General features: G+C 43.5%; 1 protein-coding gene across 2 annotated transcripts in view; it reads right to left on the bottom strand.

Moving 5' to 3' along the window:
• The window catches only part of meak7 (MTOR associated protein, eak-7 homolog), a 52,271-nt gene that overhangs the window by 2,823 nt on the left and 24,423 nt on the right, over positions 1-25,025 (bottom strand). For both annotated transcript variants that reach the window (XM_085991777.1, XM_085991776.1), the window contains 5 exons: positions 23,733-23,966; positions 19,462-19,606; positions 16,784-17,224; positions 11,924-12,042; positions 4,498-4,677 (listed from right to left, as the gene is read on the bottom strand). In XM_085991777.1, the coding sequence (XP_085847903.1) occupies positions 4,498-4,677; positions 11,924-12,042; positions 16,784-17,224; positions 19,462-19,606; positions 23,733-23,936 (1,089 nt within the window). In that variant the 5' untranslated portion in view covers positions 23,937-23,966. The remainder of the gene's footprint in view (positions 1-4,497; positions 4,678-11,923; positions 12,043-16,783; positions 17,225-19,461; positions 19,607-23,732; positions 23,967-25,025) is intronic.

Genomic DNA, 25,025 nt, shown 5'->3' on the forward strand with positions numbered 1-25,025 from the left:
TCCCCAACCTATCTCCTTAACTGTTCAAAAGGCAATGTATTCAGTGCTAGAGCCAGATGGATTTACAGGTGTGTCTCATCTAAAATAGAAAATATTAGATACATTCCTGGGTCGACAAGGAGATGACTGTATTCATTCTTGAATCAAACTGCTCACAATTTTTTTAATATAAATAGGAATTTCTCAAGGATCTTTAATTACACAACATCTATCCAATCAACATAGCTTTAAAATGTCAAAGACCTGGGCTAACAGGTTAGGTCAGATTCTACATTCTCCTGTGTGCAAGTAGGTGTTGTCAGTTTGCTTCAGATTTCTAAATCTGTTGGCGATAAGCAAGATAAGATTCAGTGCTTAAGGCGGCTCTCGTACATCAGGAATGGATGTCACAAAATAAATCAAATGAGCTGAAACGGTCAGACAAAGGTGGCCATTCTTCCAGAATACCAAATCTATCTTGCAGTTATTGGCAAAAACCCATTTAATTTTTTTTATCGTCCTCTTCTGCCCCCCTCACACCCCATCAGTATGTGACTGCAAGTGGATCCCTAGAGCACTACTTCTGCTAGGGCAGCATAATGCAGCTCTGTTCCTTCCCCCCCCCACCCCCCCTCCCAAAAAGGAGTGCTACGTGCCCTTGATACGGTTGCCTGTGCTTGCACTGGTGAAAGTAACAGCATACGTGATGGAGCTTCTAAGTATCTAGGGCATCCATATAGGTCCTGCAACTCAAGATTTCCTTATTTGCCGATCCATACTTTATCAATCAAGATACAATGCATGGGTTATCAGTGGAACATTTGAAGCTTTTCATCTGTATGTGACCCAGCTGAAATATATGCCAGCACATGGTATGAAGTGCTTAGAGATCAACTACCACCCCACTACTAATGATGTGACACCCCACCCAACCCACTCAACAATATAGGAGAAATAAGCAGCCATGTTTCTCAATTAATTGTGGGCCCCAATTAACACTTTAAATCCAAATATTCTGCTAAATTTAAATGATTCACGCACCCCCCACTTTCACAGAATCACAGAAACCGCACAGTGCAGGTAGAGGCCATTTCGGCCCATCGAGCCTGCACCGACACATATCCCACCCAATCCCTGTAACCCCTACACCAACACATATCCCACCCTATCCCCGTAACCCCACGTATTTAATCCCCCTAACACTAAGGGTCAATTTATCATAGCTAATCAACCTAACCCGCACATCTTTGGACTGTGGGAGGAAACCGGAGCACCCGGAGGAAACCCACGCAAACACGGGGAGAATGTGCAAACTCCACACAGACAGTCGCCCGAGGCCGGATTTGAACCCGGGTCCCTGGCGCTGTGAGGCAACAGTGCTAACCACTATGCTACCGTGCCGCCTCTTTGTCTCATGTGTACTCAGTGTGCTTTTAAAAGGATAATAATCTTAAATTATTTTCTATCAAAAAATAATACCTCATGTCACTGATCTGTATGTTCTACAGGGTATCCTGGGTAGGTATGGATAGCTGGTTTTATATTTCTGTATTACAGGTGGACTATCCTTTATCCGAACTTCCGAAAACCTCTAAAAACCAAAAGTTTTTTCGTTCAGCGTAAGTCGTGCGCACGACATGACCAGAGTGGCGCACGACTTACGCTGAGCAGGGCAGAGGGTCACAGAGTTCCCTCCTGGGTAGGAAATTGCAGGCCGAGCCAGGCAGTGTGAAGGAGGTACCGGGAGAGTGAACCCAACAATACAGCGGCCCGTCCGATATTCTTTTCTCCCCCCCACCCGACCCGAACCGCGGCCCGTCCGATCTTCTTTTCTCCCCCCCCCCCCGACCTGAACCGCGACCCGACCTGACCCCCGACCTGATTTGCGGGCCAGCTTAGTAGGAGTCAGCCGATATCCGGCTTTTCAGAGAAGCAGGAAGGGGAATGAGACACGGAACAGTCGCAAGAGGTAGCCTGAACTTTTAAAATTTATATTAAATACAAATTTCCCAGTCTTATAATACCTTCTGAAATGCGAAAAATTCCAAAAACCGAAACGCAGCTGGTCCCAAGGCTTTCGGATAAGGGATAGTGTACCTGTACTGACTTAAAACTCTGATGGTTCCACGTGGAGAGAGAGGTTTTCCCACCCTATCGCTGATGTGACAAAGTAATGAAGGCCAATCTATTAGGGTAATTAATTATCTCTTCCTTTTTATATACCTGAAGAATTAAGCACACCATCAAACCCAGCTTTTAAAAAAAAAAAAAATTTAAATGGCTGCCTCAGACTTTCAGGTTCTCTCACTTATCCCCTGGTCAACCACTGTAGAGTTTTGAAATCCAGTCCTTTCCAAATTCAGGTAAATCATTGAGCCAACTTAAAGCGCTATGTTTTCAAGGGGAGACTGGATAGGCACTTGAGGGAAATAAACTTGCAGGGCTACGGGGATAGAGCGGGGGAATGGGACTGACTGGATTGCTCTACAGAGAGCCGGCATGGACTCGATGGGCCGAATGGCCTCCTTCTGTGCCGTTATGACTTTTCTTTCAGTATCTCTAGATGAACTCCATTCTTAAAGCAAGACTACACAAGATGCCACTCAACGATGGTGCAATCAATATTTAACTGCTTCTGGGAATCTCATTCCACTTTGCTTAAATGTTACCTCAATCTCAGGTGAAGGGGAATGAGAAAAAGGGAGGGGGTGGTGATGGAGAGAGTGCCCTGATGGGAGTGTCAAAAGCAACTTCCTACTAAGAACTATGTAAGTTGTCCCAAACTTAAGTACAATTCAAGATAAACAAAGTTTATCCTAAACCATTGCAAAACAAAAAGTCAATCCTTCTGGTATTTTTATCACCAGGTGTGGGGAAGTATAGGTCCCTCTTATACCGCTGATGTCTCCTATATCACTGCTCCAGAACTTGGATTTTAGAAAAAACTGACATATTTCTCTCTCTCTTAGAATACATGTTCTTAAAAAAGGTATCAACAATAGTGCAACCGGGCATCAGCCATTAATGCATGGAATTATTTTTTTTAAAGGGCTAAAACCTTCCAGTAGATCTTCAGGAGGGCTCTCCCACTGTCCCTACCTCCAAAGTATCAATTCTCTACTTCTCTCTCTCTTAGAATACACGTTCTTAGCCCCAGTGTGTGTGGTGTTGGTGACCCTTCTTTTATATGTGCACCCGATTAAGTGGCATAGTCGCTGATTTATCTGGTCACTTATTTACAATCCTCCTGGAAAAATGGACAGACCTCTATGCCAACACACCAGTAAAAATCCCATAATAAAAACAGGATTCAAGACTCAAGTCACTTAACTCGTGACCTTGTAGATAATCTATGCAGTTTAACCCAAAGAAAAACACATCACAGGTTGACCTTGCTTGCCATTACAATTAAAAGATGCAACCTCTACCCAACTCACTATTTCATTATTTTGTATGGATGCAAAAATAGACATGTAAATATTGTTAGAAGTACAGGTGTTAAAACATTTGCTCTGTAGCTCAGTTTCAGATCAGATTGTTTTACTTATTTGATACTATACCAATGAAGGGTCTTTTTTGAAAACCAGTGAATTATTGAAAGATTCAGTATAAAACCACATTAAAAGCTCTATTATAAAACAGTGAATCACTGAATTAATAACCAGAATTAGGAAGGATGTGAAGGCCTTAGAGGGTGCAGAAAAGATTTACGAGAATGATTCCAGGAATGAGGGACTTCAGTTACGTTGATAGACTGGAGAAGCTGGGGTTGTTCTCCTTGGAGCAGAGAAGATTGTGAGGAGATTTGACAGGTGTTCAAAATCATGAGGGGTCTGGACAGAGTAGATAGAGGGTAACTGTTCCCATTGGCAGAGGGGTTGAGAACCAGAAGACACAGATTTAAGGTGATTGGCAAAAGAACCAAAGGCGACGCTAGAAAAAACTTATTTACACAGCGAGTGGTTAGGATCCGGAATGCACTGCCTGAAAGGGTGGTGGAGGAAGATTCAATTGCGGCTTTCAAAAGGGAGTTGGATAAGTACCTGAAGGAAAGAAATTTGCAGGGCTGTGGGGAATGGGCAGGGGAGTGGGACTAGCTGAAGTGCTCTTGCAGAGAACCGGGATGGGCCGAATGGCCTTCTTCCGTGCTGTAACCATTCTATGATTCTATAATCCAAACCAAGACTCCTGATCAAGGTACTTCCTGCCGCATCGCGAATCAGCTAAAAGTGAGGAGACGTAAACACAGGAATTCTGGTCTAGAAGGAGACAAGTTTGCAATTCGATTTTCTCTTCCTTCGAGGAGAGCTGGCATTTTGTCTGAACATGCTGGTGTGTAACGGGACGGTAAAGGGACTGAATTCTGTCCGCTTGAACATTTCCTGACTGGCATCAGCTGATCTTTAGGCTTTCCAGTGGAGCTAGTCACTTTTTAAAAATTGCAATTGCAGAAAGTATCAACAATAATCCAACTGGGCATCAATCATATGAAAATTTTAAAAAACGGCTTTAACTTACCAGTGGATCTTTAGGGGGGTCTCCCACTGTCCATACCTCCAAAATGTCAATTTTAAAATATTCCTGGGCAGACAGCTGAGGGCTATTGTAAGTTGTACACAGTGGCTTTGCTTTGCTGTGTCCTCCACCATAGTCACCGTCAATCCACAATCCAAAGTAATTGTGCTGCCCTCCCATGCCCTGTATAAGAATTACAAACAAATGTCAACTTTGTTATCACCACTTTAAATTTAATATCACACACTGTAACCAGAATATTTAAAATACATTGTACCTAATAGTTGGTATCTTCCACACAGTTCTGTTTATCAAAAAAAGACAGCCTGCAGCTTACTGGGAGATAATTCCACTTGTGCTTTTTAACTCGTGTACAGTCTGCCTTTCTGAACATGCTGTTTGCCAAAGGCTTGAAGACTGCATTTATATAGCAACTTTATCACATCGCTCAGAAACATTTCAAATGACTCCAAATATGTGGAAGGCAAATGTAACCAGTTAATCGTTTTTCGATATTTGGTGAGGAAGGAACGTTGCCTGTAACACAGTTTAAAGATCTCCAAACAAAGCAGCACTGCCTCAGTATTGCACTGGGGGGTCAGAAATAGTGCCATGGGATATTTTACATCCACCAAATATGGCCGACAGGGCCTCGGTTTAACAACTCATCCAAAAGATGGCATCTCCGACAGTGCAGCAGTTGCTCAGTACTGCATTGAAGTGTCAGCCTAGATTTTGAGCTCCAGTCTCTGGAGTGGGACTACAACCGTTTGACTCACAGGCGAGAATGCTACCACTGAGCCAAGGCTGATACAAGTTGAGAATGTGCGGGTATAGAGTAGAAGTCGGCTTAGTGTAATAAATCAGTAACAAAACAGAAAATGCCAGAGACACTCAGCCGGCCTGTCAGCACATTGGAAAGAACAGATGAGCCAACATCACATATGTGGACCCTTTGACAGGACAGTGTTTACATCTGAAACATTTACTCATCCGTTTTCTCCACAGACACTTGTGACCCGTCGAGTGCTTCAAGCAGTCTCTAATCTCTGTTCTCATTACCGGATTTCCCGCATCTGCAGTTTTTTGCTTTTTGTAGAAATTAGTCTTTACCAAACTTCATTTCTTTTTACAACCCTTCTGATTCCTTTTTACAACCCTTCTGATTCCTTGTTACAAGCGGTTTATACTAATGATGATTGGTTTGAAGAGGGCTTGAAACTGGAGGCCATTGATGCCTTGAAGTTATCCACCATGTGTTGCGACTGTATGAAAGGTTAAGGTGAAATTTTTGTTTTGGTAATTTGGAACTGCTGTACTCTTGCGATATTACTCTTATCTGTGCATTTCATGCACACAGCATACTACCTGGCACTGTTTAGATGGGCTGGCTGTTAGAAGGAACACTACATGGTTAGAAAGGAATCTATTATACCATTATTCTGTTAATTACACGGCTTGAACCTACAACCTTTGTGGTGTATGTAACCTGTTCCACCTTAAGAGAACTACCTTAAGAGATGTACTACTTTCTCTTGGCTGCTGTATACTGTAATACTGTAATACCGGTGGTGGCCACACCGGTATATAAGTGTTGTGTAGGGATTTGCTGGGCAGTTCAGCCCTGACCTCCGAATAGTAAAGACCTGTTAAAAGTTATTCTTGTTGTCTGTGTCCAGTGATTGATCCTAAACATAACTGGGACACAGACTCAACAGTGGCGACGAGGACGCTCTTACCCTGCGGCAGTTTTACATCCAAGGCAGCTTCGTCCTCAGAACGGGCGTCGAGAAGAGGCATCCGCCCTTATCATCCTGCTGAGCACCATCGCACGGGAGGCATCGAGAACCCGGGTTAAAAAGAAAAATTCTGACCACGAAGCCCTCCATCAGCGACAGGCAGTGATCATCCCTTCTACCACGGTGGCGGGTAAGCCGATCAGCGACACGAGCAGAAAGTCGGCCGCGTTGGCTGTGAAGTAGGGGAGGGAAAACGGAGGAATAAGGGCGGAGAACTCGACCACGGCCGGTAAAAAGGGCCGCACTGCAATCGAGGCCGAGAGGCGCAGCGACTGGGGCAGCTTAAGGCACGTGTAAAGGACCGGGCTGCGAGGCAAAGCAGCGTCGGGGAATTGAGAACCGCTGGGGAGGCGAGAACGGCAGCAGCACGGCAATCGCCATTGCAGCCAGCGGGGGAAGAAGGCAAACGCGGGAATCCGCCATTGTAGTCGGCGGGGGGGGGAAGAAGACGAGCGCGGGAAAGACCGCCAAGTGCGGGAAGCCGCCATTTTAGTAGGCGGGGGAAGAAGACAAGCGCGGGAAGCCGCCATTTTGAGAAAAAAAAAATGTAAAAAAAATTTGCAAGGATGCCTAAACATGGGAGCATTAATACCTTTGATAGTGATATCGAAGATTGGACCACGTATGTAGAACGCATGGAAGTTTATTGTAAAGCAAATAAGGTACCAGATGATGAGAAAGCACTAACCTTATTAAGCTCAATGGGTGCGAAGACATACGGGCTATTGAAGCACCTTCTATCACCAAATAAACCGGCGGATCAGACTTTCGCGAATATTGTTACTGTCCTGAAAAATCATTTAAACCCCACGCCGCTGATGATAGCGGAACGATTTAAATTTTACAGAAGAACGCAGCTGAAAGACGAAAGCAACGCTGAATTTTTAATTGAACTGCGTAAGCTATCGAAGTACTGTCAGTTTGGAACAGGACTAGCAGATGCGCTGAGAGATAAATTTGTGTGTGGATTGTTAAAAGGAACACAAAAGCGACTGCTTGAGGAGAATGATCTTACGCTTGATAAAGCTGTCACTATTGCAGCATCGCAAGAAGCCGCAGCGAGAGGCACTGCGGAAATGCAGCTACGGTCACCAGAACTCTGCACCAATCAAATGGTCTTGAGTACAGTAAAATGTTATCGTTGTGGAAAGACAACGCACGATCAGAACCAGTGCTGGTTCAAAAATCAGGAATGCAGAAAATGTGGCAGGCTTGGTCACATAGCTAAAGTATGCCGGTCAGGAAAGAAGACCAGCAACAAAAAGTCACCGCAGGAAAAGTACAGAAAGGTACACAAGGTGACAGAGAACAGTTCGAACAGACTCCAGCAGTAATGAACTGGGTAGTCTAAGAGTACACAATGTTGGTAAGGAAGCAGACCTCCAAACAATTTGGGTCACACTTCAGATAGCAGGAGTCCAAGTGAAGATGGAATTGGACACTGGATCGGCATTGACGGTCATGAATAAGAAAGATTACAAAAGGTTATTCCCACATATTCCCCTACGGGATACGGAGATTGTATTGAAAACATACACGGGGCAAAGAGTATACCCCATCGGGAAGATAGAGGTAAAGGTGGTCCACAAGGGCAAAGAAAGCCGAGGAATGGACTTATATGTGCTACCTGAGGGAGGTCCACCACTACTGGGACGGGAGTGGATTAGGAAAATAAATATGGACTGGCATTCCTTAAAAGCACTAACGGTAGATTCCGGTAAAAAAGATGTCAAACCTAAACGATTGTCCAGAATATTGGACGATGCTAAAGAGGTGTTTCAACAGGGACTGGGAACACAGAGGAATTACGGCAAACATCAAGGTTGAAGAACATGCAAACCCGAAATTTTTCAAAGCCAGACAGGTACCTTATGCGATACGACCTGCTGTGGAAGCTGAGCTGGAAGGGCTAGAATGTTCAGGAGTACTGTCTAAGGTAGACTGGAGTGAGTGGGCCACGCCCATTGTTCCCGTCATGAAGCGTTCATCGAGCAACAAGCCGGGGGAACCGGGGAAGGTTCGCATCTGTGGAGATTTCAAGATCACTGTTAATCCGGTGCTTCACACGGTGCAGTATCCGCTTCCGCGGATTGAGGATATCTTCGCTTCGTTGTCTGGCGGGAAACACTTCATCAAGATAGACCTGGCGCAGGCGTACTTACAGATGGAAGTTGAGGAAGAGTCACGCCAGTATCTCACGATCAACACGCATAGAGGCTTGTACCGGTATAATAGACTGGTTTTTGGAGTGGCATCGGCGCCAGCAATTTGGCAGAGGGCCATGGAGCAGGTATTACAGGGAATTCCAGGCACACAATGTTACCTGGACGATATTCTGATTACAGGAGATGATGACGAGGAACACCTTGCAAATTTGGAACTGGTGCTCACCAGATTGAAAGAATATGGACTTCGAGTTAATCGCCAGAAATGTGAGTTCTTTCAGAAGAGGATCTCGTACTGTGGTCATGTCATTGACCAGGAGGGGCTTCATAAGTCTCCTGACAAGATCGAAGCTGTTGTGAAGGCTCCCGCTCCGGATAATGTATCCCAGTTGAGGTCGTTCCTAGGGTTGATTAACTATTACCATAAGTTTCTGCCAAATTTATCCACGGTGCTGCACCCGCTGAACGCTCTTTTGCAGAAGGGAGTACCATGGAAGTGGAGCGAGGACTGTAAGAGGGCCTTTCGCAAAAGCAAGGCATTGATCACCTCAGAGGAAGTGTTGGCTCACTTCAACCCAACGCTGCCTATTCGTTTGGCTTGTGATGCTTCTCCATATGGTATTGGGGCAGTACTCTCACACAAGTTGCCAAATGGCCAGGAGAGGCCAGTTGCGTTCGCATCCAGATCATTGACCTCCGCTGAGCGCAACTATGCTCAGATAGATAGGGAGGCTCTCAGCCTTGTGTGGGGAGTAAAGAAGTTTAATCATTACCTGCAGGGCCAAAAATTCATGCTTCTGACAGACCACCAGCCGTTGGTATCCATTTTTAACCCTAAGAAGGGTGTTTCGGTGATGACAGCACAGAGACTCCAGAGATGGTCCCTTTTCCTAGGGGCACATCAATATCAGATTGAATTCAAAGGTACAAAGCAGCATTGTAATGCTGATGGGCTGTCGCGCCTGCCACTACCTACAGAGGAGGAGGCACCGACGGTTGACCCTGTTGAGTTATTTCACTCGACCATCATCGAATGTTTACCAGTCACCAATGCGAGTACTGGAAGAGAAACCAGGAACGACCCGACACTGTCCCGGGTCTACGAAGTGACAGTGAAGGGATGGCCAGCACATGGTGATCCACTGTTACCGGCATTCTCAGCAAGACGAGACCAGCTGTCCGTCTGTCAAGGAACATTGATGTATGGAACAAGGGTGATTATTCCTCCTAAGTTAAGAGAGAGAGTTCTAAAGGAACTGCATAAAAGTCATCTGGGGGGAGTCAAGATGAAAAGCCTTGCTAGGGCTTATGTGTGGTGGCCGGGTATCGACCAACAGATAGAGGATCTGACGAAAAGCTGCTCAGGGTGCCAAAAAGTGCAAAATGCACCTCCGACTGCACCGCTGCATCCATGGGAATGGCCTTCAACCCCATGGCAACGTGTACATATTGACTTTGCTGGTCCATTCATGGACTCCATGTTTTTTGTGCGTCCACCGCAATTTTCTAAATGGCCAGAAGTGATTAAGATGACTACCACTACCTCGGAAAAGACGATCGCGGTGCTAAGAACGATATTTGCAAGAAATGGATTGCCAGAACAAATATGTTCAGACAACGGACCGCAGTTCGTGTCAGAAGAATTCCAGAAATTCATGAAGAAGAATGGGGTGAAACATTATACCTCTGCCCCATATCATCCGGCTACAAACGGGTTGGCCGAGAGATTTGTACAAATGTGTAAAAAAGCAATAAAGGCCATGAGCGAAGATCAGATTCCACTACAACACAAGGTGGACAAATTCCTACTGGCATATCGAAACGCCACTCATGCAGTGACAAACCAAAGTCCTGCCATGATGTTCTATAACAGGAGGTTGCGGTCCAGGTTGGACTTGTTAAAACCAAATGTGCGGAGGGAAGTTGAAAACAAACAGTTCCAGCATATAAATAACAAGAGCACTCGGAGCTTCGAAATAGGACAACCAGTGTTAGCCCGGGACTATAAAAACGAGAAATGGCAATCTGGAACAATTCGGGCCAGACAAGGACCCCTGATGTACACGGTAGATATTGGTGAAAATGTAATGCGGCGTCATGCTGACCAACTGGCAGAATCGAGAACAAGGGTCGAACCCATGGTTACAGCAGAGACAACCGTGGAAGAAGTTAGTGAACCTGAAGCATCTACCTCAGAAGTGAATGTACCTGATGATGATGTCCAATCCATAAGAGACCAACTAGATGAGTCACCCCAGCAACGGGAATCAGAGACCCCTGAAAGGCGTTATCCAACTCGAATCAGGAGGCCTCCTCAGAGACTGAATCTTTGAACTGTTTTGCATGAAGTTATATATATATATATATATATATGTTATTATGTTATGTTAAATGGGGATATAACTGTTAAGCTAAAAAGGGAGGATTGTGGTGTATGTAACCTGTTCCACCTTAAGAGAACTACCTTAAGAGATGTACTACTTTCTCTTGGCTGCTGTATACTGTAATACCGGTGGTGACCACACCGGTATATAAGTGTTGTGTAGGGATTTGCTGGGCAGTTCAGCCCTGACCTCCGAATAGTAAAGACCTGTTAAAAGTTATTCTTGTTGTCTGTGTCCAGTGATTGATCCTAAACATAACCGGGACACAGACTCAACAACCTTCTGAATCAAAATCAGCTGTTCCCTCCAACTTTTCTTTTCAAGTTTAATTGGGAGTTTGTAAAATTAATTTCTGAAATTGTTTAAATATCTAAACTGCTTCTTAGTTGACTTGCTTCATTTCCAATAGAATCTTTATGGCTACTTGTTTAGGCTGTTTCATTGATCAGGAGATGCTTTTGGAGGGCAAGTGGACATTAGTGTCCTTGCAAATATTTCAGCCAATCCAGTGGGAGCATATGAGCACCTTATTATAATAGTCTCTACACTGCTTTTTATTGCTCAATCAACTACAACAATACTGTTTGCTGCCATGAGCCAGTTTAAGGCAACTATGGGACTTTAAATCCCAATTGGTTGCCAAAATAGATGATAGCTTGCCTAATAGAAATTGCACATAATGGGTTGCGAGTGGAGTACCAAGGCGTTAGCCTTAGGACCCTTGAAATACTATGTGCAATTCTGATCATAGTGCATGTATATTGCTGTAAGCGTTAAGAAAAACATCAAGAATGATCCCAAGTCTAAGGAGGTGAGCTATGTGGGAAGGTTAGGGAAGCTTAACCCAACAGTCTATCGCAGAGAAAATTAAGGGGTGACCTCACAGATGTATATTAACGCACAAAGTTATTCTAAAATGCCCTAGAGAACAATAAGAGTTTACAGACTAGTGATCACACATCAAGTTGTAATGGATAACAGACTTCAACAATGTACTGCGCTCCAGTTACAAAAAGTTCTATTGCTCATACATCACTTATTATTTAGTTCTACATTGAAGTTAGACTGGCCCAATACTCACAAGTCCATTTGGCATCGTCTGTTGGCCATGGTTTAGGTACATGTAGTGGTCATTGTAACCTGTACAGGTGTAGATTCCAAGTTGTGGACTAATAGTAAACAAAAAACATGTTCTATCCCCTGTAAAATACGTGAAAGAGTACAAAAAATATTATTTTCTGTTTCTCGGAAAAGAACTTACATTTATATAACAACTCGGGTCGTCCTAAAGTGTTTCATAACTGATGGATTACTTTTGAAGCATAGTCACTGTTGTCATGTAGGGAAACATGGCAACAATTTGTGCATAGCAAGATTCCAAAAACAGCCAATGAAAGAATGATTGGATAGCCTGTTTTTCATGAAGTTGGCCATGAGGAGTATGGCAGGACACCAGAAGAACTGCATGCTTTTCTTCAAATATGGTTGTGGCATCCTTTATAGCCATCCGAGCAGATAGCGAGACAGCAAATGTGACAGCATTCAGTATGACACTGAAGTGTCAGCTAGATTAGGTGCCCAAATCAGTGATGGGACGTGAACCCACAACCTCGGATAGACAAGTGATACCAACTGAGCAAAGCTGACATTCAAAGATTAAATTATTGATTCAGATAATAATAATGTTGATTTTAAGCAGAAGACAGGATATTCAAATAAGGATTTTGCATCATAAAAGAAAAAAATCTCTGTACAGTCTTGGTACAAGTGAAGGGAAAGCAAAGCTAAGCAACCAGCCGGAGATGATTATTTTTGCTACAGACTGGCTGGGCTTCTTACCAAAACTTGCTGACCAGTGGATCAATTGTCCCTTGCACCTGGTTAAATTTCCAACTGGTTTCAAATTTCCCATTCTTGAGGGATCCACCTGAGCAGCACAGATCCCAGAGCTCAGGAGATTTGAAGATCAAATCAACCAAGTTGCAAGAGAACAACGAGCTGTTGACCAAGTTCCAGCAATAAGCCCACCCCAGCCAAGACAGGCTTCTCGTACAGAAGACTTCAAGAAATGCGATGTGGCAAGTCGTAGGGCAGGATTTTCATTGGGCCGTGGAGGCGGGATTGGAGGCGTGTGGGGGGTTAAAATCCCAAAATCGGAGGGGCACGAACCCATCCCGCCCCCATGCCAGTTTCAAAGGAGGTGGGTACCCGACCCACACTGGGACCCGCCTCCCCGAGGCGGGAAGGGGATTAGTGCCAATTAACTGCCTGTTAACAGGTAGTTAACAGGCAGATTTTAGCCTAATCCCTATTTTTAATGTTGAAGTGTGGGATTCCCGACAGCTCCAAACCACGCCAAGTTAAAGGAGATGGACCATCGGGATGAAGGGCTTGGAGGGGTCGAGATGTCCAATGTTCAGGTGAGTGATGGGTGCATGAGTATAAGGTAATTGATATGTGGAAAGTGTTTAAAGAAGTTTTACATACCTTTACTGCCTTCCTTCCTTCCTTCAGGTCTTGGGAGTCCCTCATCTCACCGGCACAGAAAGCAGAATGGCTGCGAGCTGTCAAAAATTGCAGGATTCAGCTTTCTGTTCCGGGCAGATCTCTAAATCATCCTGAGAGGAAGGAATTAACTTAGAATACAGATTGTCAGTGTTTGACAGCTTCAAACAGCTGTGAAACGCTGATATTTCATCTGTCAAAAGGTCTTGACAGATGAAATTTCAATCTGTGACGTCACCTGTTGGCCCTTAATTGGCCTGCTGAGCCAGCTGAGTGGGCTCAACAAGGTCAATCAAGTCAAAATCACGTGGGTTGGCTAGAACTCGATGGAGGCGGGACTACAACCCCGAAAGTTGTAGTCCCGCCTCCTACCCGACTCCTCAATGAAAATCCAGCCCGTAGTATCAGAACTGAAGTGAGCGGGCTAGCAGAATTGGGCAATTGGAGAAAGTAAATGCTCCCATATTTCACTGCTCATGCTCGGTGTGACTGTGGGAGTCTCGAATGCATAATGACCAGCAAGTAAGGGCTCACACACGTGACTTTGTGTTGCATTGGCAAAGTGCTATATTTTACGTATACACTTAGAGTTTCCAGGGTCTACCCCCACTAATTACTGTGTTAATCTTGTCGTAAAATTTCGATCTTTTAGACATCCCAGTAACAGGATATAAAAATGCAACTTCGTACACGGAGTTACAGCTGTTTTTGTATAAATGACGGCAGTGTAACTCTCCAGCCTGAGCATGAGCCTGGCAGCTGAATGGTCGTTCTGTAGGCTGAGCAGCGAGTCCCTTTCAGGCTTCCCAATGAGCATTCAAACATACAGCACGCTGAACGTCTCTCAAAGGACTGTGGAATTTTATTCCCAACAGGCTCATTTTCAGCAGTCAGCACAGGTAAAATTGTCCGTTTATCTTCCTGTTTACTAAATAAATAAAGCAAGTTGAGAATTTTCATTCCTGTGTTTTAATGGGTGGTTTTCAGTTTGAACCTTCAAGTAGAATCCCTAAATATAATGTTCTAAAGTGATGCTAAACCATGTTCCCCCTAAGAATATAAGAACGTAAGAAATAGGAGCAGGAGTAGTCCATTCGGCCCTTCGAGCCTGCTCCACCATTCAATGAGATCATGGCTGATCTTCTGCCTCAACTCCATTCACCGGCCTTATCGCCATATCCCTTGATGCCCTTACTAGTCAGAAATCTATCGACTTCGGTTTTGAATATACCCAATGACTGAGCCTCCACAGCCCTCTGGGGTAGAGAATTCCAAAGATTCACCACTCTCTGAGAAGAAATTTCTTCTCATCTCAGTCCTGAATGGCCTACCCTTTATCCTGAGGCTGTGGCCCCTGGTTCTAGACTCCCCAGCCAAGGGAAACATTCTTCCAGAATCCACCCTATCAAGTCCTGTAATAATTTTGTATGCTTCAATGAGATCCCCTCTCATTCTTCTGAATTCAAGAGAATACAGGCCTAGTTTACTCAATCTCCTCTCATACGACAGTCCCGCCATCCCAGGAATCAATCTCGTGAACCTTCGTTGTATTCCCTCTATGGCAAGTATATCCTTCCTTAGGTAAGGAGACCAAAATTGTACACAGTACTCCAGGTGTGGTCTCACCGAGGTCCTATATAATTGGAGTAAGACTTCTTTACTCCTGTACTCAAATCCTCTTGTAATGAAGGCCAGCATACCATTTGCCTTCCTAATGGCTTGCTGCACCTGCACATTCACTTTCAGTGACTCATGTACAAGGACACCCAGGTCCCTTTGAGCATCTGCATTCCCCAATCTTTCACCGTTTAGGAAATACTCTGCCTTTCTGTTTTTTCTACCAAAGTGGATAACTTCACATTTATCCACATTATATTCCATCTGCCATGTTCTTGTCCACTCACTGAGCCTGTCGAGATCCCCTTGAAGCCTCTTCACAACAGACACTGCCACCTAGCTTTGTATCATCAGCAAATTTGGAAATGTTACATTTAGTCCCCTCATCCAAATCATTGATATAGATTGCAAATAGCTGGGGCCCAAGCACTGATCCTTATGGTACCCCACTAGTCACAGCCTGCCATCGTGAAAAAGAACCATTTATCCCTACTCTTTGTTTTCTGTCTGTTAATCAATTCTCAATACATGCTAGTATATTACCCCCAATTCCATGTGCCCTAATTTTGTTCACCAACCTCTTGTGTGGGACCTTATCGAAGGCCTTCTGAAAATCCAGATATACCACATCTACTGGTTCCCCTTCGTCTACTCCACTAGTTCCATCCTCAAAGAGCTCCATTAGGTTTGTCAAACAGGATTTCCCTTTCATAAATCTATATTGACTCTGCCCAATCTTATTAGTTTCGAGGTGCCCAGTTATTGCATCCTTTATAACAGATTCCAGCATTTTCCCCAACTACTGAGGTGTCAATCGGGAGGATCCGCGCAGGCCGCTCACCAGCTGCTGCCGCTGGAAAAAATACAAAGGACCGCGCACCAAAAAAGAGGGGAGATTGATGCTAAAGCGATAGCATCCACTCAGACTCGGGGCTTACTCGACTCTGCAGAGATGTGGTGTAAGACTCCCTGGAGCAGGTAGTTTCAACGGTTGGGTTTCATGCCATAGAAACATAGAAGATAGGAGCAGGAGTAGGCCTTTCGGCCCCTCGAGCCTGCTCTGCCATTTAATGAGATCATGGCTGATCATCCAAATTCAGTACTCTGTCCCTGCTTTCTCCTCATATCCCTTTAGCCATAAGAAATATACCTAACTCCTTCTTGAATATATTTAATGAATTGGCCTCAACTGCCTTCTGTGGTAGAGAATCCCACAGGTTCACCACTCTCTGGGTGAAGAAATTCCTCCTCATCTCTGTCCTAAATGGCTTACCCCTTATCTTTAGACTGTGACCCCTGGTTCTGGACTCCCCTGCCATCGGGAACATCCTTCCTGCATCTAGTCCTGTTAGAATTTTATAAGTTTCAATGAGATCCCCTCTCATTCTTCTAAACTCCAGCGAATATAAGCCCAATCAACCCAATCTCTCCTCATACGTCATCCCTGCCATCCTAGGTATCCCGCATGGATTGCAACTCTAGTATGGCGACAAATTAGGCGTGAATTCTGCCAGGGGTGCCTTCAACTTCTTGGACACTTTTTAAACCTACCTCAAGCTACTGTAAAACTATTATAGATTGAAGACACTGCCGGCCTGTTCTCTAAATATTTAGATTGAAATTGCGAGGAGAGGAGTTCTGTGCATACAGCTCTCTCCTGCGCACAAGAATTGGAGTCCCAGTCAGGCAGTGCAATTAGCGTACTGCTAGGACTCCTACTGCAGCCACTGGTCCAAAGTCAGAAGTTGCAGTATTAATTCAGCATTAGAAAAACAAAAACTGGTCCTGGATAAATGTCACACCATCAATGCTATTTTACCTTGGAACTGTGGCCTTACATCCCAGCTGCAGGAGGCAAAACCACCAAAGATGTATCCATCCAAATCCTTTATAACCAATAATGATGGTCCTTTTTGAAGAATCTGACCAGAAAAGCAAGAGAAACTTTCCCCATGGACTTGCGAGGAGAACAACAGCTTCCATTGGCGTTGATGCTCTGAAGGCAGGTTGGGGTTGAGGTACATGACTGATGGGATGTCCAAAGCAGTAAACAGCCCAGTATATTTTAGACCCACACACTCTGGCAGCACATTATTTGTTCTGAAGAGTTCAGCTGGGGACTGTGATTTTGTAATATGAAGGCCTATAGCCACCAGTATGTGGAGAAAAGTAGGGATATAGGAGACTCGGTACACCCAGTCCTTTAGTGCATGGTGTCCATATTCTATATTCAGCAAATAATCTGTAGACAGATGTTCACCTGTCAACAAAGGAAAGAAAAATCATTAATCACTAAATCAGGTTCACTATACAGCTCATACATACTGGACACTGCTAGTAAACTGAAGTATTTTAAAATTGGGTCTGTCAACTCTCCCTGCTCCCTACTGAGTATTGCAATAGAGGCTTTCCTTATTGTTATGAATTCTGGAAGTTCTGAAATAATTCAGACGAACACTCCAGTGCAGTACTCCGGGACTATGACATTGCACAGGAAAATATGCATTTTATATTTTTTCCTAGGGTTGTTCTCCTTAGAGCAGAGAGGTTTAAGAGGAGGTTTGATAGGTGTTCAAAATCATATGGTTTTGACAGAATAAATAAGGAGAAACTGTTTCCAGTGGCAGAAGGGTTGGTAACCAGAGGACACAGATTTAAGGTGATTGGTAAAAAAAAAAGACGACGTGAGGAAACATTTTTCTTTTTTACGCAGCAAGTTGCTGTGATCTTGAAGGCACTGCCTGAAAGGGTGGTGGAGGCAGATTCCGGAACTTTCAAAAGGGAATTGGATAAATACTTGAAGGGAAAAATTTTACAGAGCTATGGGGAAAGAGCAGGGGAGTGGGACTAATTGGATAGCTCTACCAACAAGCCAGCACAGGCACGATGGGCCGAATGGCCTCCTTCTGTGCTGTATGGTTCTATGCTCCATATTTATAGCTGTCATCTCTGCTCTCCAGAGAGAGAGAAAAATAATGAATCATGAAGGAGACTTTGTACCAACTGCTCATATGCAAGATGTGCACACATACAATTATTCCAAAAGTCACATTTGCAACTTCTAAAGGGTTTTTAAACAGTAGGAATCCTCTGCTGCTTCACAAGCCTAGAATGGATTATGATGCTGCTCGTTGTCAGAAAGTGTGCGGTGTGAACTTATTATCACAAGACCTCAATTTGGTTTCACTTGGTTACACTGCAAATGATCCAGGAAAGGCAGTGCTTTTCTGACCATCTGCCTTCTGCAGAAAAACCAGTGAACCGCTGCAACAAAGAAAAAACCCTGAAGTGCAGCAACAGAAAGGTCATCCAGACATTGTTACTCTGTTCGTACTCCACAAGTAGAAATTTTCAGTTAAGACGATGGATGCACTCTAGAAGTTTTCAATGATTTGTCGTATCTGTTAAATCAGTCGAGTTTGAATAGAACAGCAATGCAATGCATCACCACCCTTAAGCTTTTTTAACCCACCTATCCGAGGAGATTTGGATAGTGAGTTCAAGCAAACAATTAAGATGTAAACCAGCTTTGGTGATGTTTAATATGGGGTACCCACAATTTATGATCTACAATGTAGGGAGGACTTCACTTAAAAACAGTATGGTCACTTCACTTTACTTTATATGACAAATTGCAAAACCGCCAACCTTGAAATCCAAACTCTACCAACTACTCAGCTTTTAGTTTTATTGCTAGTCATTACAATGCTATAGTATGCTGCCGAAAAACATGAAGAAAAATCATCATCATCATTCAGGTGTTGATCTTTATTTCACAACTCTTCCCACACGGTTACCAAGGTCGGCATAGAGTACGACTTTCAACTAGCCATGAGAAGTGCCTTCTGGAACATTGAGAGGTACCAGTCTGCAGTCTCCATTACGACAAGTCTGTCTGCAGCAGGCAAAATACAGGACTCGGGTAACTTGTTTCTTTTAAACCCACAAAAGCAAATAGAATATTTTAATTCAAGACATTCTACAACTTATGGCATGTAGCCAAGGTTCAGGTAATCACCAAATGGAATACAATTTAAAGACCAACAGTGGATACGTCCAATGGGTCAGTGTGTAAATTGCACCACGTGGTGTGATAGGAGTCATACAGACCAGCAAAGTCCCAGGTTTGATCCTTGACCTGTGCCAAGTAATTGGCCTCTTAAAAAAAAAAAAAAAATCTAGAGACGTCGAGAAGATACAACAGGCAAGTTTCCTGAGGCCCCCTACAGAGCTGCTTCAGGAAGCAACCCAGTCCAAACTTAGAAAAAATAAAATTAATATTTTTCAACTAACCAACACCCAAATAAATGCTCATATGCTGTTATGATTGAAGCTTTTCCACCCTGGCCCAGCTAAAAGTAACCCAAATTCCCTTAAATTTCTAAACACCGAGAATGTCTATGTAGTGGAGTTTTTAATTCCTGAGAATTGCATTTTATTACAGCTATAAACCAGTTGTTAAAAAACAGATTTTGATGCACACCTAGACTTCAGTACCTTTAGCCTTCAACTCTGACATCAGATAAGCAGTCAGACGCAGTGTGCCTGCATTACCATCTCCGGTTTTCTCCAAACTCCAACCCCTTAGCATCGTTTCATGTCGCAGTAAGTGGATCACTGACATAATCAGATCTTCTGTGAACTACATGGGGGATATACAACAAAACACAACTAAAATGGAGCCAAACCCAGCACAAAATGCACACGATGAGATTGTAAAATAAATTGTTAAAAACAGTAAGAGACAGCTGCAGCATTACAACTGGCCTCCGTCTCGGGGATGCCGAGGGTAGAAAAAGCAAGACAAAATTGGTTAGACTTCCCATTCCTGATTGTTATCCAATAATCCCTGACCAAAATATGGAGCTATGAATAGGACTTGGAAAACAGGGACAATAAAAGTACAAGGAATCTGAATTAGGATCAGTAAACAAACAGTCAGTCAGCGCTTATCCTGGAACCACAGCTATCATATCAATTGAATTCTATGTAATTCAGTGCTCACATATTACTGAAAAAAAAGACAGGCAGATTGGACCGGGGGGGGGGGGGGGGGGGGGTAGCCCTGATAATTAAGGATGGCATAACGACAGTAGTGAGAAAGGATCTTGGCTCAGAGGATCAAGACGTGGAATCAGTATGGGTGGAGATAAGAAATAACAAGGGGCAGAAAATAGTGGTGGGAGTAGTTTATAGGCCCCCTAACAGTAGCTATACTATTGGACAGAGTGTTAATCAAGAAACAATAGGAACTTGTAACAAAGTTAGTACAATAATCATGGGGGACTTTAATCTAGATTGGGCAAATCAAATTGGCAAGGGTAGTCTGGAGGGCAAGTTCATGGAATGTATTCGAGACAGTTTCTTAGAACAATACATCATGGAACCAACCAGGGAACAGGCTATTTTAGATCTTGTTTTGTGTAATGAGACAGGGTTAATTAGTAAACTTATAGTAAAGGATCCTCTAGGAAAGAGCGATCATAAATATGATAGGATTTCACATTGCGTTTGAAAGTGACATTCTAAAGTCCAACACTAGAGTCTTAAACTTAAACAAAGCCAATTATGTAGGTATGAGGGGCGAGTTGGCTAAGGTAGATTGGGAAATTAGATTAAATGATATGACAGTAGATAAGCAGTGGCAATCATTTAAAGAAATATTCCAAAATTCTCAACAAATATACATTCCATGGAGAAATAAAAACTCCACAGGAAAGTGATCCCTCCGTGGCTAACTAAGAATAGTATTAGATTTTTAAAAAGTCTTATAATGTTGCCAAGAACAGTAGTAAGCCTGAGGATTGAGAGAGCTTTAGAAACCAGCAAAGGAGGATCAAAAAATTGATAAAAAGGATAAAAATAGAATGAGAGTAAATTAGCAAGAAATATAAAACAGGTTGCAAGAGTTTATACAAGTATGTAAAAAGGAAGGGAGTAGCAAAAGTAAGCTTTGGTCCCTAAGACAAGAGAAATTATATTGGGAAACAAGGAAATGACAGACTTTAAACAAATATTTTGTATCTGTCTTCAAAGTACAGGAAACTTTTTTTTATCCGGCACGGAAGGGACCGACATGGTGCCGGTTCATCAAAAATTCCTGATAACCGAAAGCTATAGTAAAAGATACGGAGCTCAGAGCTCCGTATAAAGCAACAAACACTGTGCTTCAGAACAATCGGCACAAGTTGCAAGCGTCTCTGTAGCTTAGCAACAGCTGCAGCCACACCCTTGCACAGCAACACATGGAGGAAGGCAAGTAATAAAAGTTACCTGAACCTACTCCTGAATTTTGCCGGTTAACTGACATTTCCGGTTATTTAGGTGCCGGTTAATCGAAAGTTTCCTGTAGAAGACACAAAAAGCATACCAAAATAGTGGGGAACCAAGGAGCTAATGAGAGCGAGGAACTTAAAGTAATTCATCTCTGTAGAGAAAAAGTACTTGAGAAACTAATGGGACTAAAAGCTGACAAATCCCCTGGACCAGATAGCCTACATCCTAGAGTTCTAAAAGAGGTGGATGCAGAGATAGTGAATACATTAGTTGTGATCTTCCAAAATTCCCTAGATTCAGGAAAGGTCTCAGCAAATTGGAAGGTAGCAAATGTAACCCTGCTATTCAAGAAAGGAGGGAGAGAGAAAACAGGGAACTACAGGCCAGTCAGCCTGACATCAGTAGTTGGGAAAATGCTGGAATCCATGATTAAGGAAGTGGTAACAGGGCACTTAGAAAATCATAACATGATTAGGCAGAGTCAACATGGTTTTATGAAAGGGAAACAGTGTTTGACAAATTTATTAGAGTTTTTTTTAAGGATGTAACTAGCAGGGTAGATAAAAGAATCAGTGGATGTAGTATATTTGGATTTCCAAAAGGCATTCAATAAGATGCCACGTAAAAGGTTGTTAAGCAAGATAAGGGCACATGGGATTAAAATAGAAAATGCTGGAAATACTCAACAGGTCAGGCAGCACCTGTAGAGAGAGAAACACAGAGTTGGCTACAGATGCTGCCTGACCTACTGAGTATTTCCAGCATTTTCTGTTTTATTTCAGATTTCCAGCATCTGCAGTATTTTGCTTTTGTAAGGGCACATGGGTTGGGGGTAAGGTATTAGCATGGATAAAGGATTGGTTAGCAGACAGAAAACAGAGACAAGGGTTAAAAGGGTCATTTTCAGATTGGCAGGCTGTAACTAGTGGGGTGCCACAAGGATCAGTGCTTGGGCCTCAGCTATTCACAATCTATATTAATGACTTAGATGAAGGGACCGAGTGCAATGTATCCAAGTTGCCTGACGATACTAAACTAGGTGAAAAGTAAGATGTGAGGCATACTCAAAGAGCCTGCAAAGGGATATAGACAGGTTAAGCGAGCGGGCAACAAGGTGGCCGATGGTGTATAATGTGGGGAAATGTGAGGTTATTCACTTTGGTAGGAAGAATAGAAAAACAGAATTTTTTTAAATGGGTGAGAAACTATTAAATGTTAGTGTTCAGAGAAATGTGGGTGTCCTAGTACAAGAAACACAGAGTTAGCATGCGGGTACAGCAAACAATTAGGGAGACAAATTGCATGTTGGCCTTTATTGCTAAAGGGTTGGAGTCCAAGAGTAAGGAAGTCTTGCTACAATAGTACAGGACTAAGGATATACTTGCCTTATAGGTGGTGCAACGAAGGTTCACTAGGTTGGTCCCTGGGATGAGAGGATTGTCCTATGACGAGAGATTGAGTAGATTGGGCCTATACTCTCTGGAGTTTAGAAGAACGAGAGGTGATCTCACTGAAACATAAGATCCTGATGGATTGTTTCCTTTGGCTGGAGAGTCTAGAACTAGGGGGCATAATCTCAGGATAAGGGGCAGCCTTTTAAGACCGAGATGAGGAGTAATTTCTTCACTCGGAGGGTTGTAAATCTCTGGAATTCTCTGCCCCAAAGTGCTGTGGATGCTCAGTCGTTGAGTATATTCAAGGCTGAGACAGATAGATTTTGGACTCTAGGGGAATCGAGGGATTATGGGGAATCGGGCGGGAAAGTGGAGCCGAGGTTGAAGATCAGCCACGATCTTATTAAATGGCGGAGCAGGCTTGAGGGGCCCTTTTGGCCAACTCCTGCTCCTATTTCTTATGTACTGAGATTAATGTTATCCAGGCCAGTTCTTATAAGATCACCTTTCACAATTTAAATCAAAAATGTTTAAAAGGAGCAATTTTCCAAAATCATGGTTTCTTTTTAAATATTAAAAAAAGTCAGGGCAGGTAACACTCAAAGTGAAGTCAAAAAAGAGACCAAGTCCTACAGGTTGCAACCCACAGGCCAAACAAGCTAGAGTAACAGTTTTACGTAGGCCACTGGTTCAAATGCAGGCTGAATCAGTTTGTCTAGAAATGAAATAAAGATCCTAAGCTTGGATCTGAAACCTGGTTTGAGGCAGGAACATGCCCAAATCTCATTGACAAAATGGGAAATCAAGAAATGCAATCTCAGGGAGATCCCTTGCATCTAAAGTGAAAGAGATACCCACCGAGCAGGGTGAAAACTTTGCAGCCAAGAGTCCCTCGATGGAATTCAAAAATCTTTAAAAAGATTTCACAGGATGCAAACAGTTAAGGTTCCTGTCCTCCTATCAGACCAAGTGCTTCCATCTGCATCTTTGATTCAGCAGATCGGAAGCTCTCCAATGAGGGGTTAAGCAAGAGTGCACCTTCTAAACAGGACACCAGCATACCTTTGCTGAAACTTAGGACAATGTTAGTGTCTTTACCTCTTTTACTTGCTTTCCTTTTACAGGACCATCAGGATCTTGGGAAATCATTCTTTGAATGATGAAACTTCTTTCTTCAGCAGTGCCTCGCATGATGTAGGAAAGAAATAAAACAAACTGTTTCTTGCTTATGGTGTCAGTGAAGTCTGTTGATTTTTTTACTCCTTCCATGCTCCTCATTCCATTGTAGAGTCGGATAGTCATGCTGCCCAGCACTGCTCCATGAACATATGCCTGAGGAAGAGCAAGGCAATGTCACCCGGCATTGTATAACACTCTCCTAAATTGCTTCCAGCTCTACTTTTACTTTGTCATCACTGAGGTATGGGATAGCTTTCCAGAGGCAACAAGCATTTTCCACTCTGTTCCTTATACTTAGGAATTACAAGAATCACAGAGTAAGGAGTCAACATCATTGCGGTGTCTATAAAAAGCGGAGGAACAACTCCCCTCACCAGCAAGTTCCCAGCATCACTTGCACTGCCATTGAGAGGTGCCAAGCAGAGGAAGGTTGCAGGAACCAGTCCTTTGGTGGATCTCCGAATGGTCTGTTACATAGTGGCACCGTCGGAGCCCATGGGGCTGGTCACCAGCCCAGTATATTTGGAGGAGAAGCTTACGCTGCCTCCAATTCAAATGAGACTTGGAAGTACTGTAGGTGTTGTGAAATGAAACTGCAATTCTAGTTTCTCCCAGTACTGTCCCAGAATCCCTGCCCTAACCAAGAGGTGCCAGGATTCTGCAAACAGGAAAATCCCAGCCTACAACATCTGAAGGAATTCTACAAATGAAACTACGTTACTGTCAACTGTGGCTCTGAGTCAGAAGGTTGTGGGTTCAAGTCCCACTCCAAGGACTTCAAGAGCACATAAAGCTAGGCTGACACTCCAGTGCAGTGCTGAGGGAGTGCTGCACTGTCGGAGGTGCTGTCTTTTGGATGAGACGTTAAACCAAGGCCCCGTCTGCTCTGTCAGGTGGACATAAAAGATCCCATGTCACTATTTCTAAGAAGGGCAGGGGAGTTATCCCTGGTGTCCTGGCCAATATTTATCCCTCAACCAAAATAACAAAAACAGATTATCTGGTCATTATCACATTGCTGTTTGTGGGAGCTTGCTGTGCGCAAATTGGCTGCCACGTTTCCCACATTACAACAGTGACTCCACTTCAAGAAAGTACTTCATTGACTGTAAAGCGCTTTGAGGCGTCCAGTGGTCGTGAAAGGCACTATATAAATGCAAGTCTTTCTTTCTATAGTGCGACGATTAAAGAAAGTGCAATACTTTCAAATTG

Source organism: Somniosus microcephalus, chromosome 6 (genome assembly GCF_052327205.1).
Source record: "Somniosus microcephalus isolate GS21.2 chromosome 6, FLI_Smic_1.0, whole genome shotgun sequence".
Classification (NCBI taxonomy): domain Eukaryota; kingdom Metazoa; phylum Chordata; class Chondrichthyes; order Squaliformes; family Somniosidae; genus Somniosus; species Somniosus microcephalus.